General features: G+C 39.4%; 1 protein-coding gene across 3 annotated transcripts in view; it reads left to right on the plus strand.

The window, feature by feature from the left end:
- Nucleotides 1–19,010, plus strand: part of WASF2 (WASP family member 2) — an 85,985-nt gene that overhangs the window by 44,055 nt on the left and 22,920 nt on the right. For all 3 annotated transcript variants that reach the window (XM_023499885.2, XM_012545572.3, XM_003764993.4), the window contains one exon: nt 18,036–18,208. In XM_023499885.2, coding sequence (XP_023355653.1) covers nt 18,079–18,208 — 130 coding nt within the window. In that variant the 5' untranslated portion in view covers nt 18,036–18,078. The remainder of the gene's footprint in view (nt 1–18,035; nt 18,209–19,010) is intronic.

A 19,010-nucleotide genomic window follows, 5' to 3' on the forward strand; every position in this document is an offset into this window, starting at 1 on the left:
TTTCATTTTAATGAAAAGGGGTAGATTTGATCATGGATTCTTAACCTTTTGTGTGTCATGGGCACCCTTTCTTAAATGCATACTTAATACATTTTCAAATACATTTGAAATACATTTATCAAAATATTTTTTTAAAGATGTTAACACTGCAGCACATTGGAGATTACTCTATAATGGGTTTTATTTAGCTCATTTAATAAGAAATAGCAATAAATCACATTTCTTTGTGGTACTCTGGTTGGTAATATTGTCCTTGTGATCCTGTATGATGTAGGGAGTGTAAATTCTATTTTCTCTATTTTACAGTTGAAAAACTGAAGCACAGAGAAATTATGTGATTCACCCAAGGTCATTCAGATAGATGCTGAAGCTAGAACTCAAACCTAGGTCCTCAATGTCAAATTGGGTTCTTTTCCCTAAACTATACTGCCTTTCAGAGATAAAAGACCAGGTACCCCCTCTTCTTCCTTGTGAAAAGATTGGATGGGTCAAATAGTAGCCAAGGAATGAAGCTTAAAGTGATTTTCCAGGACACTGTAGATAAAAGTAGTCCATCAGAAGTGCTAGAAGCTTACATGCTCACCTCTATGAAAACAAGGGTTTATTTTGAAAAGCAGTAGGAGCTGAGCATGTTTTCTGAGGTTGGTGCTTTAAAATAGTGAGTGTTTATGTTGTTGAAAGTGAAACATTTGAGGCCCCAGAGCATCTGGCTAAAGTTGGGTGCAAAGACGGGGAAGTAGTGTGTTATCCTCATTAACACTCTTTCAGTCCTGGTATAAATATGTCAGGGAGGCTTTCTTGTATTAGCATGGATATCCTATTTGGGAAAATCAGCCAGTAAAAGATGGTACCCTTTATATAAATATGGGAAATATGGGTGTACTTGTGAATGACCTTCATGGTCTGCTGCTGCTGATGGTGGTGGTAATAGTAATGAGGATTTGCTTTTAAGATAGTTACAATTTAGATTTTTCACTTAAGAATATTTTGCTCTCATAATACATAGAGTGAAAATATTGAATTGCTTAAATGTCCTGAATAGTAAAATACATGAATATTAAAGTTGTAGAGCACTTGGTTATATACTATTTAACCTCCCATGTAATGAATGCTTCCTTGATAAAACTTTCTCTCTATCCTGATCTGTTGTTCTTTCTGTTGTATTTGTCATGGTATCATTATGTTGTCCTGTACTTCTAATCTTATAATCATCTTTGATTACTTCTCCCTTATTACCTTTTGCTTAACTCCTCACTCCTTTGGCCACTAGTCTGTTTTGCTACCCACATATTCTGCAAACCCACCGCCAGGTTAATCTTCTTATGCTTATCACTTCTACTATTATGAACTTTGAGGAGGTTTTTTCGAGTCTATAGGATAAGGTTAAAATCTTCAGTTCAATATGAAGTAACTCTTCCTTTTTATTAAATTTTTTTAAATGTCTTTTATTTTGTTAGATATTTTAGTTATATGTAAAAATAAGTTTTTAACAATCTTTTTTTTTTTTTTCCTGAGGCAATTGTGGTTAAATGACTTGCCCAGGATCACACAGCTAGAAATTATTAAGAGTCTGAGGACAGGTATGAACTTGGATTCTCCTGACTTCAGGGCTGGTGCTTTATCCACTGCACCACCTAGCTGCCCCCTTAACAGTCATTAAAAAAAAAAAAATCTGAATTTCAAACTTTCTTCTTCCCTCCTGCCCCTCCTCCCTTAAGAAGGTAAGCTATTTGATTTTGATTATACATGTAAGGGTATGCAAGATATATTTCCATATTAGCCATGTTGCAAAAGAAAACACTAAGGCAATAAAAATAAATTTTTTAAAAAGTATGCTTTTGTCTGTATTCAGAATTTATCAGTTTTTTTCTCTAGAGATGATAGCATTTTTCATCATGGGTCTTTTGGAATTGTCTTGGATCATTGTTTTGATCAAAGTAGTTGGTCATCCTTAAAATATTGCTATTAATGTATACAGTATTTTTCTGGTTCTGCTTATTTTACTTTGCATGAGTTCATGTAAATCTTTTCAGGTTTTTCTAAGACCACCATAATCATTTTCCATTACAATCATATACCACAACTTGTTCAGCCATTCCCCAATTGATGGGCATCCCCTTGGTTTCCACTTCTTTGCCCCATGAAAAGAACTACTATAAATATTTTTGTACAAATAGCTCCTTTCACCTTTTCTTTGATCTCTTTGGGCAGTAGACATAATAGTGATATTACTGGATCAAAGAATATGCATATTTTTATAACCCTTTAGGCATAGTTTCAAATTGTTCTTCAGAATGATTGGACTAGTTCACAATTTCTCCAACAATGCATTAGTGTCCCAGTTTTTCATATTCCCTCTAGCATTTGCCATTTTCCTTTTCTGTCATGTTGGCCAATCTTATACTTAGTGAGGTGTTATCTCAGAGTTGTTTTAATTTGCATTTCTCTAATCAGTGGTGATTTAGAGAACTAACCATCTTTCAAACTACAGTCTTCATATATTCTGTACTCCAGCCAAATTGAACTATCATAGATTCGTATATGTAGCTCTTGAGGGGACGTTAGAGATCATGTAGTCTTAACTGCCTGACTTTACAAATGAGAAAATGGAAATAGCCTTTGCTTTTCCACCTCTACTTTTGCTTATATTCTATCTGTGTGGAATACCTCTTCCTTCCTCCCCACCCTCTACCCCCAGCTTTGCAAGTTCACATCTTTTAAGGCATAGCTTAAAGGCTGTCTTCTCTAGAAGCCTTCTTGGATTCTTCCAGCTACAAATGTTCTCATCTGATGTTATATTACTTTTTACCCTTCTTGTATCAATTTTTATTGTGTATATTATCTAGTAGATTGTAAGCACTTTAAGGGTAGGGACTTTGTATATAATAAGCATTCAAAGTTTGATTGAGTAAATGAATGTTACGCATAATTCCTCCCCTCAAGAATTTTAGTTTTATGGAGGCAATAAATTCAAATAAGAATATGATATTCCACTATGAGGCCTGCTGATGGAGAAATTACTTCATGCTGGGGTAATCAAGGAAGGTTTTGAGAATGAAATGACATTTGAGTAGGGCCTTGAAGGATGGGCCGGAATTTTAGAATTGTAGTTTAAAGGCCTCTCAGATCTTTTAATTCAGAGGTGTCAATCTTGGCATTCTAGCTGTACATGAAAGATAAAATGTGTTAAGAAATATTTAAGAAAATAAAAATGCAAAAACAAATAATGTTAATACATTGTCTCTTTAATCAGTAGCTATTATGTACCTAGATGTACAATTTAGGGAGGCCCCTTTTTTTTTAGTTTTATGCCATGGTTTAGTCCAACTTCCTAACCTCCCACATAGTAGAGGGAATTAATCCCTTCTATAAAATTCCCAACATATTACCATCCATCCTCGTTAGTCTTAATGTTTAGGATAGATGGATATAATTAAATTGTGTCCATGGTAATCCCTATCTGTACTCCCATTGAGTCTGTGTATTTTATACATCTAAAACCATTCTGACAAAAGTTCTGTAGGCTTTCCCTAAGGGATCCATTACACAAAAAAAAGGTTAAAAAATCTTGATTTAATGAATAAGGCTGGATTCTTGCTCAACTATGGGCAATTTGACCTCATCTGGAAATCTAATTGATGGCTTGGTGGCAAACAAGGAATTTAGGACCAGCCCAGGTTGGTTTTCTTTTAAGAGTTTGCTTTCCTGGGTTTAGAAGAATTGCACATGTTTGACTTTTTGTTGTTGTTGTTGTTTTTGCTGAGTTATTTGGGGTTAAGTCACTTGCCCAGAGTCACACAATTAGGAAGTGTTAAATGTCTGAGGTCATATTTGAATTCAGGTCCTCCTAACTTCAGGACTGGTGCTCTATCCACTGCGCCACCTAGCTGCCCCCAGAATTGCATATGTTTAACTTATATTGGATTACTTGTCTAGGGAAAGGGGAGGAGTGAGGGAGAAAAATTTGGAACACGAGGTTTTGCAAAGATGAATGTTGAAAACTATCTTCAAATTTATTTTGAAAAATAGAAAACTAGTATTGTTTTTTTTAAAAAGGAGTCTCCTTTTCCAGGTCATTTCTTTTACATCTTTTTTTGGCTCTGACCTGTAATTTCATTAGCCTAGAAAACTCATAGTGAAGAAATTCCCAATTGCCTGTGCATATGAAACAGTATCCATGTTAAGCCAGTTTTACTTCACAATATTTATTTACATTTGCCCTCAGAACCCACTCTGAAAGGTGAGCAGCTCTTTGTTTCTACATCCTGGCCTTTGTTGAGCCAGTAGACAAGATGCCCAACTGTGAGGTTGTTTTTTGATGTTTATGATTGTTTAATTTGGATTGTTCTCACATAGAGTCAGAATAAACTTAGGATTCATTTGGACTCATGACCATTGGTTGAATGTTATACTACACTCTTCCTTATTCTGGATTCATTCAGTCTAGCCACTTTCTTCTTTTGATTTAGTACTGAGAATTTTATTGTGATCATTTTCAATTTCAAGAATTTTCTAGTTGATTAAGTAGGCTATTCAGAGGCATTTCTTTACTCACTACAATCCTTTCTGACCTCTTTGGAGATCCTTATTTGATTTTATGACATCTTTTTTACCTTTCAATTGTATTGTATGGCATTCCCTAATTTTTTAAAAAGATAAATTGAAATTAATATAACTTTAAGACTTGCACAACACCTTTGGTTGGGTAGTGTCAATGCAGTTGGGCAACTACTTGTTCTATAATAGATATGTATCTCAGACTTGTCAATATATCTCTTACCTGTTTTTATGCTAAGCAGCTAGGGGAAAGGACTTATTTCCTTTATTTGTTCTTCCCATGGAGTGGATGGACTGGTGAAATTTGGGTATCTCCTTACAGATTTTAAGTGTCTGATCATCACCTTACCCTTAATTGTAATGCCCCTTCTCACTGTGTATCTAAATTCTATCCTGCTCAGAAGTCTTTCCCAAGGAGCTTCCAAAATTCTTTCCCTCTTTATAATTCTTACAATATCTACATTTGTCAATTTATTGCATAATGACCTTTTGCAATTCCTATTTTATTGAATCTTTTTATTGATTTGTTGAGTTTTCAAACTAGATTTTAAACCTCTTGAAGGGTATAGTTGATTGATAGGGTCACACCTGAAATGCCTGTTATAGAATGTTGAGGTCTCTTTAAACTGTCCTCTTTTGTACTTATTCTAACTTGTATTCCATTTATCTCTGTTTCTGTCTTAGCATCTGATTGTAAGCTCCTTAAAGGTAAGGATGGTGTCTCAATTATTGTATCCTTTCAACACCAAATATATTGTGATGACTCTAGTAGATATTTAGGTCATATTGGTGGTTTGGCCATTACTGGGGAATAAGTGGTAAGTGGTTGTAGTCCAGAGAGACTGACTTTAGACCCCCTTAGTAAAAGGGAGTGGTTTATTCTCTCTTTTGTTTAAGAATTGACCCTCATAAAAGATAATGATGAATGTTGGAGGGATATGGGAAAACTGGGACACTGATAACATTGTTAATGGAACTATGAACAGATCCAACCATTCTGGAGAGCAATTTGGAACTATGCTTAAAAAGCTGTCATATTATGCATACCCTTTGACCAGTATTTCTACTAGGCCTATATTCCAAAGAGATCTCAAAGGAGGGAAAGGGACCCACATGTGCAAAAATGTTTGTGGCAGTCCTTTTTGTAGTGGCAAGAAACTGGAAACTGAATGGATGCCCATCAGTTGGAGAATGGCTGAATAAGTTATGGTATATGAATGTTATGGAATATTATTGTTCTGTAAGAAATGACCAGCAGGATGATTTCAGAGAGGCCTGGAGAGACTTACATGAACTGATGCTGAATGAAATGAATAGAACCAGGAGATCATTGTACATGGCAACAAGATTATACGATGATCAATTCTGATGGACATGGCTCTCTTCAACAGTGAGATGATTCAAACCAATTCCAATTGTTCAGTGATGAAGAGAGCCATCTACACTCAGAGAGAAGACTGTGGGAACTGAGTGTGGACCATAATGCTCCCCCTTTCTTGTGTTTAGAACATAGGCAGTCATAACCTCTTTGACTTCTCAAGGAGGTGAGAACCCCAAAAAGGTGATCACGCCTGCTTTCATTTTGTTTTCTTTCCCAGTTTTTTTTCCCTTCTAGATCCGATTTTTCTTGTACAGCAAAATAACTGTATAAATATGTATACACATACACGTATAACATATATTTTAACATATTTAACATGTATTGGACTACCTGCCACCTAGGGGAAGGGGTGGGGGGAAAGAGGGGATAATTTGGAACAGAAGGCTTTTCAAGGGTCGATATTGAAAAATTACCCATGCATATGTTTTGTAAATAAAAAGCTCTAATTTAAAAAAGGAAAAAAAAAAAAAAGAATTGACCCTTATAAATCTCCAGGAATGTGAGTGGAGAATGGGCTCTTGTAAAAGAGAGTATCCACACAGCTGCTTTTTCTGTGGATTTTTCCTCGGTTGCTGGTGGGTATGGCTACCAGTGACCAGTGAGGAGGGGATGAAATTTCAGGGATGAATCCTTGTTATGGCTAGCAAAATAGAATAGAGGATGTGGAATTGCAGTGCACTTTGCTCTGTAATCTCACTCTCTGTTGCTCCAATATAGCTGTTGTGATTGCTGGGTATCTCTCCTTACTTTGGTTGGTGTATGAACAGTACATCTCAGATTGCTGCTTCTGACTGCTCCATGACCACACGGTGTGTTTGTATATTGCCCTGAGCTGTCAGCAAAACATTCTGCTGAATTTTCTTTTTTGTTGTTGTTGCTCTGCAACCTTTTTTTTCCCCTGGCCTTTTGCAGTTTGGTAAAGTCGTTTTCTTTTTTGGCCTTTCCAGCCCAGGGAGGGAGCAGATACTGCAGAGAGAAGCTTGAAATGTGAAGGCATCATAGAGATTAAAAGGAACAGTTAGACTGTTGGCAGGATGAAATGAGATTTACTCAGTGGCCTGATGGGAATTTCAGTTCTGATTATCTCCTTCCTTCTTTATTTCTAAAACTGCCACTGTGTTTAAGCCACCAGTAGGTACTCTCCTTGGTTTGTCCATGGAAAACTTAGCTCTTGACCAGTGTCTGATCGGCCCCTACCTTTGAGAGTATGAAGAGAAAGAGCTCCATTCCCAGTTAAGGGAGCCAAGTAGAATCGGTAACTTTTTCATGACCACCCCTCTTCTTCTCCCTTCCCCCTTAGGGCTGGGTATGAACATATAGTGCTGGGTTAATAAATCCTTGTTCATCTGAGAACACCTGCCCTGCAGTAGTTCCTTTAGGCAGGCTAGAATTTTTAGTCACCAACTAGAAACATGGAAGGCTGTCTTTGAAACTGAACAGTGATGGGGCAGCTAGATGGCAGTGGATAGAAGTCAGGGACCTGAATTCAAATGCAGCTTAACACATACTAGCTATGTGATCCTAGGCAAGTCACTAATCCCAATTACCTCACCCAAAAAAAAAAAAAAAGAAAAAGAAGAAATTTATTCATGCTTGAGTATATTATTGAGAGACTTTCAGTGACCCTCAGAAGAATTATTGGATAGATAAACTGGACAAGTTTTTCCCTATTAGATTCCCCATATATCTTAATAACTCCAGACTTGGTAATTCAGTACTCTTAAGTTGAGAGTTGGCTAAAATGATAAGACAGTTGTTCATTTTTTTGTCCACTTCTTTATGACCTTTGGGGTTTTCTTAGAATGGTTTGTCATTTCCTTCTCTATTTTATAGATGTGGAAACTGAGATAAACAGGGTCAAGTGACTTGTCCAAGATCATCCAGCTAGTAAATTGAGGCGGGTTTTAAATCTTCCTGCCTCTGTGTGTCCAGCACTCTATTTATTGCTTCGCCTAGCTCCCCTATGGTATGAGTCCATGAATACTAATAGGAATTGAGGAGAGGAGTTCTGAATTTATGGGTAGAACTGGACTTCTGAGTTTGTATTTGATCATTTAGAGAGAAAAGCAGAAAGGTTTAGATAGTTTGAAGTTACTGAAACCCGGTAATTATATTTGGAATTTGCAAGAAATATATTAATAGTATGGGTTGATAAATTGTACTTGACTAGAGAGTGAAAGTAGAATACAGAACTTTAGAACTGGAATGGAATAGGGAGAGTCTAGTCCAAGTCCTACTTGTATCAATGATAATGTTACATTATATCAGTTTAATATTTAAGTTGTTTATTTCACAAGGTGGTTGTGAATCAGATAGATGCTTTGCAAACTTGAAGGAACCATATAAGTGTGTCGTTATTGCTGTTCCTCTAATACATACCTCATTTTAGTGATTCTAGATTTCTCAAGAATATGCTAGCGGGGACATAAACTTTGCCCTCAAATCCCAGTTTGGAAAGGCTTCCTGGTCCAGGTCTAGGTTCATTAGCAGAAGATTGGCCACCAGGAAATCAATTTGGGGATATAGCACCTCATGAAACTATCTGCTAAAAATATAGGTCTTTTGCAGTATTGTGATTAATCATTTAATTGCACAAATATAGTTTAAACATAAGAATTATTATTATCACTACTAATAATAATACTGTGCAGATTCCTACTGGGTATTTTATTCAAGTTGGGAATATAAAATTTTATATGAAGAAATTTTTCTTAAAGACTCAATGCTTTCATAAATGAACTTGATTTCAAACAATATTTTGGGATACTGTAGCTAACTCTTCTTTTGTATTAATAAGAAAAAGAATTAATGCCAATAGGCATTTATTAAGTCTCCACTTATATACCAGGTACTTGGGGTACAAAGAAGGGCAAAAACCAGTTCTTCCTCTCAAGGAGCTCACAGTCTAATGAGGAGTTCAACATATAAACAGTTGTGTATAAGCAAGATATATATAAAAACAGGCCCTTGGATTAAGGGAGATTGGGAAAATTCCTCATAGAAAATGGAATTTAGCTGGAACATAAAGGATGCTGGTGTTGGTGATGAGAATGCTCCAAAAACTAAGCCTTCTGGAGTCAGCTCAGCATGAGGAAGGACAAGGAGGCCATGTCCTTGGATCACGTGAGCCACAGGGGTGGTAGCAGCACTGGGAGTAAGTGAGAAGAGTAGAAAGGTAAAGTGGGGAGCATCTTTGGAAGGACTTAGAATGTTAAACAGGATTTTACATTAGGCCCTGGAGGCCTGGAGGTGATGGGGAGTCTCTGAAGTTTATTAAATAGAGATGCTATGGTCAGATCTGTACTTGAAATCTGTACTTTGATACCTGATTGGAGGAAGGGCTGGAGTAGGTTGAAAATTGAAGCAAACAGATTCATGAGCAGCTGTTGCAAGATCCCAAGTGTGAAGTGTTGAGGGCCTGCACCAAGGTTGGGGGACTGCTAGAGGATTGGTCAGGGGTGTGCTGAAGAGATGTTACAAAGGGAAAGTAGACAGGTCTTGCTGACAGCTTGGATGTGGGAGATGAGAGGGGGTAAAGGGTTGAGGATGACCCCTAAGTTGCTAGGTGACACTTGAATATCAAGAAAAATGATATTACCCTTGATATTATGAAAGTGGGGAGAGCTTACAGGAAAAGATGAGTTCAGTTTTGGCATGTTGACTTTGAGATGTCTATGGAATATCCAGTTTATCATACTTACATTTAGAGATATAAGGCTGGAAGTTAGCAAAGAAGTTAGGGCTGACATTCTCCAATTGAAAAATGGTCAAAGGATATGAACAGACAATTCTCAGATGAAGAAATTGAAACTATTTCTAGTCATATGAAAAGATGCTCCAAATCATTACTAATCAGAGAAATGCAAATTAAGACAACTCTAAGATACCACTACACACCTGTCAGATTGGCTAAGATGACAGGAAAAAATAATGATGATTGTTGGAGGGGATGCGGGAAAACTGGGACATTGATGCATTGTTGGTGGAGTTGTGAACGAATCCAACCATTTTGGAGAGTAGTTTGGAACTATGCTCAAAAAGTTATCAAACTGTGCATACCCTTTGATCCAGCAGTGTTACTACTGGGCTTATATCCCAAAGAGATTATAAAGAAGGGAAAGGGACCTGTATGTGCACGAATGTTTGTGGCAGCCCTTTTTGTAGTGGCTAAAAACTGGAAACTGAATGGATGTCCATCAGTTGGAGAATGGCTGAATAAATTGTGGTATATGAATATTATGGAATATTACTGTTCTGTAAGAAATGACCAACAATGATTTCAGAAAGGCCTGGAGAGACTTACAACGAACTGATGCTGAGTGAAATGAGCAGGACCAGGAGATCATTATATATTTCAACAACAATACTATATGATGACCAGTTCTGATGGACCAGGCCATCCTCAGCAACGAGATCAACCAAATCATTTCCAGTGGAACAGTAAAGAACTGAACCAGCTATGCCCAGAAAAAGAACTCTGGGAGATGACTAAAAACCATTACATTGAATTCCCAATCCCTATATTTATGCACACATGCATTTTTGATTTCCTTCACAAGCTAATTGTACAATATTTCAGAGTCTGATTCTTTTTGTACAGCAAAATAACGTTTTGGTCAAGTATACTTATTGTGTATCTAATTTATATTTTAATGTATTTAACATCTACTGGCCATCCTGTCATCTGGGGGAGGGGGTGGGGGGATAAGAGATAAAAAATTGGAACAAGAGGTTTGGCAGTTGTTAATGCTGTAAAGTTACCCATGCATATATCCTGTAAATAAAAGGCTATTAAATTTAAAAAAAAAAAAAAAAGTTAGGGCTGAGTACAAAGATCTGCTAGATCTGCATAGAGATGATGTCATTGATTAAGAGGGCTTCTTGACAAAGGGATTCACCTCAGGAAAGCAGACAGAGGCAAAGGAACCTTAGGATCATCTCTACTCTTTTTCTCCTGCAGAGTTGGGTTTGGGCCTGGGGAGTCTGCCTATTACCTTCTGCTTCTAGAGGCAGGGTCAGAAAAGTTAGGTAGAAGAGTTAGAGCAGATCTAAAGGGAAGTGGGCTATTTTGGAAGGAGTGAGTCTTCAAAGGTTTTTAAGCTGAAGCTGGGTGACCACTTGCCTGGGATGGAGTATTGCCCTTTGCTTTGGCATTTTCTGGCAGATTTTCCATGTAATAATGCATATTGCAGTTAATCTATGTTTTTGTCTTGTTTCTCCTACTGGACATAAGTCCTTTGAGGTCGGGTGATAATTTGTAAAGTACTTAATGTAGCGCTTATATAGTGAACATTAAAATGTTAGCAGTTAGTTAACTGCTCTGCTGTTGTTGTTAGGCAGCAAGATGACACTGTGGATAGAGCACTTATCCTGGAGTCCTGAAGGCCTGAGTGTGACCCAGGGCAGGTCACAACCTCTCTTTGCCTCAGTTCCCTCACCTATAAAATGAGGATCATGATAGCACCTACATACAGCAGAATTATTGTACCAAATGAGATGATGATTGTAAAGTACTTACAAGAGTGCTTGGCGCAGAGTAGATGCCCTTCTCTTCCCTTCCCTACATTTTTGATTTCACCCCAATGCCTGAAAGTCCAGAGTGGGGAAGATTTTTATTTAGACAAGTACTGGATTAGGTGACTAGTAGTTAATTTCCAGTTCTTGTGATTCTGTGAATAAATTGTTTTCTTCTGCCCTGCCTTCCTTGCTTCCAGGAGCTGTCTATTGGCAGAGTGGACCTAGAATCCAGGCCTCCAAGTTCCAGTCTCTAATGCTCTCTTTACAAGAAAGCTCATTTCTGGTAAAAAGGAGGGACTAGAAGTTCTCACCATATTTGAGACAAACATTACGGAGGAGTCAGTCTTAGAAAAAACTCGTTTTGAACACAGGAGTGAATCTAAGATTTTTAGCTTTGGGTAAAGCAAGTGATTGAATGAAAATAAAATAGTAAAAACAAGTTATAGACCCCAGGGGTTTGAACAACTCCTACTAAATAGTGAATTGAGGCAGTATGGTAGTCTAACTATAGATTAAAAGACTACTGTGCTATTGCCCTAAAGAGAAAACAGCTGGGGGGGGAAGGAAGGGGAAACCTTATTCAGTGTAGACCTGTGGTTGCTGGGATTCCTTTTCTGAAGTTGAAAAGTTTGACAAATATTTAATCATCTGCTGTGTATATAGCAGTATATCAAGCACTAAGATGAACCTAAACTTCATATAAGACATGATAGAATCCTTGCAGTCATGAAGCTTACAATTTAATGGGAGCTTAGGGCACAAATATTACCAATATTTCAATACTTAAAAGGATATGTGAATTCATCAGTGCAGGGGTCTCTCCACTTAGATTGAAATTCCGCTTCTTAGCAAATGTTCTGCATAAGTTCTTGTGACTCAAAAATTTCACCCAGTGGCTAGCGTTTGGTGACAAGCCTGTCAAATTTAGTTAGGTTGATTTTCACATGAAGGCCTGAAATGGTGTGGTCTCTTAAAGCTCCCATCCTGCTGGCATAACCTGGATCTCCATAGCTCAGTGGAGCCTGGGAGAAGGAGGATTGGTGTTAAATCTCAAATAAGCTTCTTCTCTAGTTACCCCTGTCAGAGATCTTCTTTGTTCATAAAATCCATCCCAGGAATTCTACTTCAGTCTTGCTTGCTCTTCAGGGACACTTGTGTTGTGACCTAAACTGATTTGTCAGTAACTCTTTGTTATGTGTTTTTGAAGAAAGAGACTGGTTATATTTGTATTTTCAGCCCCACCCTGCATCTCAACAGGAAGTGGGTGGGTGCTTAAGCCTATAATGAGGCATTCCTGCCTGTGGTTGCTGCCTGGTAGTGAAGACTCTGCATGCAACAGTAAATTCATGTCTTTAAACATTTCAATAGCCAGACTCAATTATTGTAAGCATGAGTGCTTACCTTCTTTGACTTAAACTGGGAGGGAGAGAGGAAGGAATATTTTAGTTTAAATTCCTATAGCCATTTATGATTTTTTTTTCCTCTTCATAAAATGAAATATCTACTAAAGTCTAAACAAGTCCCCTTTTTCCCTACTCCTGCCCAAAATGCTGTAGAATAGGGAGAATGCAGAAGTACTAATTGCCACACGTACAAGCCCCCCACATTCAACCATCCTCTGCCATTGCTAATCAGTGTTTTTTTGGACTGCATTTCAAAGGGAAATGCTACTGGAGGCTTGGCTCTGATGGATTGTTGCTGTAGCTTTAAGTTCCTTGCCGTTTAGACAGTGTTGCTGTTAAAATCTGCAGGTATCATCAGGGATGACCTGACCTTGGTTCAAGGAAGCTTTATTTCCTTTGATAGGTGACTTAGAGAAAGGCACCATTACAAGAATGATCAGGTTCCTATCCTTTTCCCTGAAAAAGACAAAAATGTGGAGTTTGGACTTAAGATGGCATCCCCCATTCCTTCTCTCCTGATTGTTGTTAGGGTCTTGGGACAGGGCAGAACTTGCTTGGGGAATCAGTCAAACAACCAAAACTGCCTTGATTCTTCACCTAAACAAAGCCAGACCTTGAAATCTGGGGATGTCTTCCATGAGGTGACTTAGGGTTTACTCACAGTATCAGACCTGAATATTGTAAGACTTCAGAGATATATCTGGTGTCTCTGTATGCCTACAAACACCGGACAGGCTCCAGTGCTCTGAGATGACCCAGAGAGCTTTGGAGCTAGTTTAGATAAAGACTGGGAAGACCAGGATGTCTTTAGTTTCCACTATTTTCTTGCTGTGTCCTTAGGGAGAAAATAATCAAGGAATGGAAAGGTGGGGAGAGTGTTTGTGTGTGTCTGTAATGGGGGAGTGTAGAATTGGTCCAAAAAAGGCAGAATTTCCATGGGGAAATGCTTTCAGCTCAGCCTGAGAGATGGGTTATAAAGCAATAGCAAACAACTCAGGGCCTTTCCTGGAACACTCTTTGTACCTTTTTTTAGGGTCTCTGCAGGACCTGGCACTAGGTAAAATGAGGCTTAGAGTACTATGCCACAGTTCTGTTTCCATAATTATCCTGACCCAGTCCTGACTCAGTTCCCCTGCTTCTCTGTTCTGCAAAACCTCCCCTCCCTCTTTATCAGAATAATTGATAAGGATAAAATATCATATGTTTTAGAATATCAGAATGCCTTTCCCCATCCCAAGCTATCGGAATTTCAGATACCGCCTTATTCCTCTTCTCAGCACCCTGACTCCGCCCCTGCCTCAGTCTATCCCCTGCGACTGAGCCACGTGCATATATGTCTTTGAGAACTCTAGTTGTTGACTGGATTCTTGGAGACCAGTCTCATTCAGCCCTGGGACCAAACCATGGATCCATTTGGTCCCAGTAAATCTCTCCATTAAATAAATTATTAAATATTCTCTCATCTCTATCCTGCCTAGTTTCTCCAGCATTACAGGGAAAGGACTTAGTCACTGTCACTTTGGTTTTTAAAGTATAGGTAGACCACATCAGAAGGTGATAGCTTGGGTGCATAGAAGAAAATAAAAGTCCTTAAATTTGAATTCATCCAGCATTTATTAAATTCTTATGTATATTAGGCCCTAAAGGTACAAGATGAGAGTTAATGCCCTCAAAAAGCTTACAGTTAAATGGAAGAATGAAACATACCTATAAATAACTGCATTCAAAATAGAAAATGATTAAATGCCTGAGAGGTCAAACCCAATGGTTTCATTGATTCCAGGAGAGGAGATATGGATTCCAGTTGGTGAGATTAGGAAGAGGTGGCATTATAGTTGTACTAGTATTGGATGAAGGAGATATCATTTGGCAGAGATGGAGACATATGTAAAGGAATATGGTGCAAGGAAATTGGAAAGGGATGGTGAAAAGTTGAACTATGGAGGACCTTGAATGCCAGGTTTTATATTGAACATATTTTGTATCCCATTATGGGAAGACACAGGAGGGTAGCAAGAGGGTTAAAGGTATACCTTCAGAAATGGTATCTTGGCAGTTGCTGTGTAAAAAGGGGACTCATGAGTCAAGGGATCTAGGTCAAGTCTCAGAAGGATCTTGGAATGGAGACCACTCCAGTAGCTTCACCTACCTTTCCTGATCCAGTTGTTAGCGCCTCCTCCAATTCCCTCATATTGTTTTTGTAAATATTTTGTATTTCCTGCCTAGAGGAAAGCCTATTTTGGTTTTGTCTTTAGATCCTCAGCACTTTGAATAGTGTTTGGCACATAGAGAAGAGGTGACTAATTAATACTTATTGATTGTTGATGAATAAGGAAATTGATGTCTAGGACAGGTATAAAACTGGGCCAAGTTCTTATATCCAGTTTTTGCAGAGCCAAGAGAAGGTCTTACCTCTTTTTTAGCTCTCACATTCTGTGACTCCACCCGGGCTGCCTGGATCCTGGTACAGTATTCTTGCTGTTATATCAGACAGCAGAGATTTCAAAACTACTCCATACCAAATTTAATTATGTTTACTTGTGGCATAGTCCAGATCTTATAAACTTCATCTGAATGTTAGAATATATAATCTGAATTTTTGTTGTTATAGTTGTTATCCATTACATACACAAGCCACTTGTTTTGATCTAGGAGGGGTTGCCATGTGGATAATATCAAATGATAGATAAAGTAGTAGTCACTACTGTTTGGCTTTGCGAATGCATAGCATGTTTTTATTTTGTAGCAGGGAATTTTTCTCAGAGAAGAAATTGTTTTGCTTAAGTGAAAATTAAAATATTTTAATTCCCCGTGCACATGCCTTATTACCAACTGATTGTCAGGAAGGCTGATGGGAGAGGGGGTTTAAAATTGATCATGGGCAGGTCAGCAGGCTAGTTTATAATAATTCCATATCCAGGAGCCTAGGTCTTCCTGAATGAATGAATACTCATGCGTGCAATTTATCATATGTAAGCTTCAGCACCTTGGGTAGGTAAAATAACAGACCAAAGTAAAATGTTTGTGCCACATTGCCCAGTACTTCGAGGTTGCTGCCCATCAGACATTCACCCAGACAGTCTGGAATCCAGAGTTCCTAATCAAGTATCCAGAGGGAAAGTCTGGAATGAATGTGGTGCCAGTGGCCATGCTCATCTTTACCACATTTCCAGAATTTCCAGGCTCTCCATTGGGAGAGGCCAGGGCAGCTTCTCTAAGTGTCACACTGATGTGGCTTCCATTGGTGACTGAAATTTATCCCTGGTCCACCCTTGTATTTCTGGTTCTGCAGGGAAAGTCACAAGTTTGACAAGATGGAAGTCCCCTACCTAGCAGTATATAAGGACCCAAGGAGGTTCCTATTTGTACCTTCCTTCTCTTCTGGAACTAATAGTAGATGACAATGAGATAGTGCTTTATGATTTATACATGTTCCCATTTGATTCCCACAGCCATGTTCCCATTTTCAGTTTTCACCTAACTGTTTAGTTATGAAAACCCAGAAAGCTGGTGACCCTCACAGAGAGCTCATGTTTCACATTCTCTGGGTCACAGTGGTTCAAGGAAGTGAAGGGATGGAACAGATCAGCTTAAGGGAGAAGCCTGGGATTCCAGTAAGGCCCCTGGTTTGGAAGGAATTTAGCCAAGGAGCAGAATGGAAATTACTTACATAGTAGAACAGCATTCAGGAAACACCTCTGCACCCCAAAGATAGGCACAGCTGCCATGAAATGACTATTAAAGGGAGGTTCAAAGTTATGAGCAAGCAGCTGATTCTCTTGGTTCTTGAGCTGTTGCTGTTGGTGACAGGAAATCTTGTTCCCCAAGCTGTTGGCTTCCTGTTTTATTTTTACTCAGAGCAGATCAGAATGTCCATAACAAGGAGCAGTCTGTTCCAAAGGGTACTGCTCCTCCTTTAAGCTTGAAGGGCTTCATTTTGCTTTTTCTGAGTCGGTATCTTGGTTAGCTTTTCAGATCTATGATGATCAACTCGCTTTAAGCGAGGCCAGTCGTTAGGTGGTTGAATTAGTGTCCCGTCTCTGTTTTCAGGCTTTTTGTGGAAGTCAGCCCTTGTCTTTTAGAGGAATCCTAGCAGTGGGAATGTGGATAAGCTGCTGTGTGCCCCGACTTTTCACCATTTCTCTAGTACAAAGACTGTTAGACAGTGGTAGATTTCTTCAGTTTGAAAGAATGTGAAAATAGGACCTGGCCATTGTGATTTGACTATAAGTCAAATCCTTCTGGTTCAGAATAAAGCTCCTTCCTACTCTTGTGAAGCTAGGAACTTGGTAAATGAAGTCTAAAACAATGGCTTTGGGGGGAGGAGGGGATTTCCTAGGGAAAGGGGCTCTTCCAACAGGATAAGAAACAGTCACTGGAATGTTTCCTCGTTGGCAGGAGATGCTTCCTGCTGTCTCAAGAGCCTTTCGGCCCAGGTGTATTGTGCCTAGACTGGAGGGAGGGAAAGAGATATTGGGGGAGGGGGGAGGGGCAGAGTTGGGAATCTCACAGCACATTTTGCACAGCGTTGTGTTTGGCATATTGAACAGGCGAATTTTCTTTGACGTTCTTTCATTCTGTCAATTTACAGACTAAACTTTAGTGGTGTTAGTAGATTCTGGCAGCGAGTACTTAGTTGCACATTTAACAGTCACCCATCAAGGAAGAACTGGAAAGGTTATGTCCTGACGTGTATCAGTAGAAGGGAAAAATTACTATTGGCAGCTTGATTTCATCATGGAGATACAAATGACAGAAGCCCTTTTTTGATCCTGTACAGTTGGTGGCCTGGAATCTAATCTGTCCTAGTTACCATCCCTGTAAGGATGGTGTCTGTACCATCCAGTGCCTGCCGAATGGGTTTCTAATCCCACCCCCCCTTGCTTGCTGAGATTTGGCCAGGAAAATTCTTGCTTCCCTCAGGTGGGTAGGTTTCTAGGACCACCTATATATACAAAACAAGCCCTATCACAGCTAAATCTTGCTTCCCCCACCCCCACCCCCACTCCCCACACCTTCCTGAAATATAGAAAAAGAGTCTGGTTTTTAAAAGATGGGTCGGAGAAGGGAGGATTCTATAAGCTGTTTCAGATCAGAGCAAAGGAAAAAATATCACACAGCCCTAGTGTGCCTGGAATTTGTGGTTGAGTAATACTTTCCTGTTATTTCTTTTTTAGGTTGTTTTTCATCATTCAGAACATTGCCTGAAGCAGGTCCACCATGCCGTTAGTAACGAGGAACATCGAGCCAAGGCACCTGTGCCGTCAGACGTTGCCTAGCGTTACAAGCGAGCTGGAATGCAAGACCAACATCTCCCTGGCAAATGTCATTCGACAGCTGGGCAGCCTGAGTGAGTGCCGCAGAGAGCCTGCGCTCTGCCCTCAGGGGTCGTTGGTGCTCTTTATTTAGTTCTCTTTTCCTCCCATGTTCCTATTTCTCCCCCATCTGCCTTCCCTAGGTAATGCAAAAATATATTTATTTATTTTCCCCCCAAAAGAGAGTTCCTTTGGAGTACAGCTTTTTTCCCTTCAGAACTCTCCTCACTGCCACCCCCTTCCCTTCTCTTTACTGCCTCCCCCCCTAACCCCCCACCCCTCATCACCCCCACCTGCTTCAGAAGACATCCGTGGGAAGGGTGATAGGAAGGGCTGCAGCGGGATTGCAGATGGAATGACAGAGCAGAATTCTGTGTAGAAAGTGGGAGGTTCACCGAGTGGCATCCTGGGTCGCAGAGTGTGCCTGGAACCGCAAGGGCTGTTTGACAGAGCCTGGCTCTGTTGAAGCCTCAGATGTTCCCGTCTCCTCATCTCTTTGTTTCCCTTCCCCTCCCTTTCACCTGCATAGAAAGTCAGCTTGTGCACAGCTCTGTCTGGCTCTGTCTGTCTGTCTGGCTCTTCCCCTCCCTCTCCTGTTTCTCCTCCTTGCCTCCCTCTCTTACATACACAGATTTGGCCTGTCTTAACCACCCTGCGTCATAGGCCTTAAGGTCTGAAAGTTCAGGGTACTAATTACTTCTGCAGTCTCTGGGGATCCGTGAGAGTTTTGCAAGCTATATGTAGTAATGCAAATTGTAATACAGCTAGTCCTCTGTCTAACCCTGTCTGATCTGAGGCTGAGGGAAAACCACCTTGATAATACTCACTTTTATTTCA

This window comes from Sarcophilus harrisii, chromosome 3 (assembly GCF_902635505.1).
Source record: "Sarcophilus harrisii chromosome 3, mSarHar1.11, whole genome shotgun sequence".
Lineage (NCBI taxonomy): Eukaryota > Metazoa > Chordata > Mammalia > Dasyuromorphia > Dasyuridae > Sarcophilus > Sarcophilus harrisii.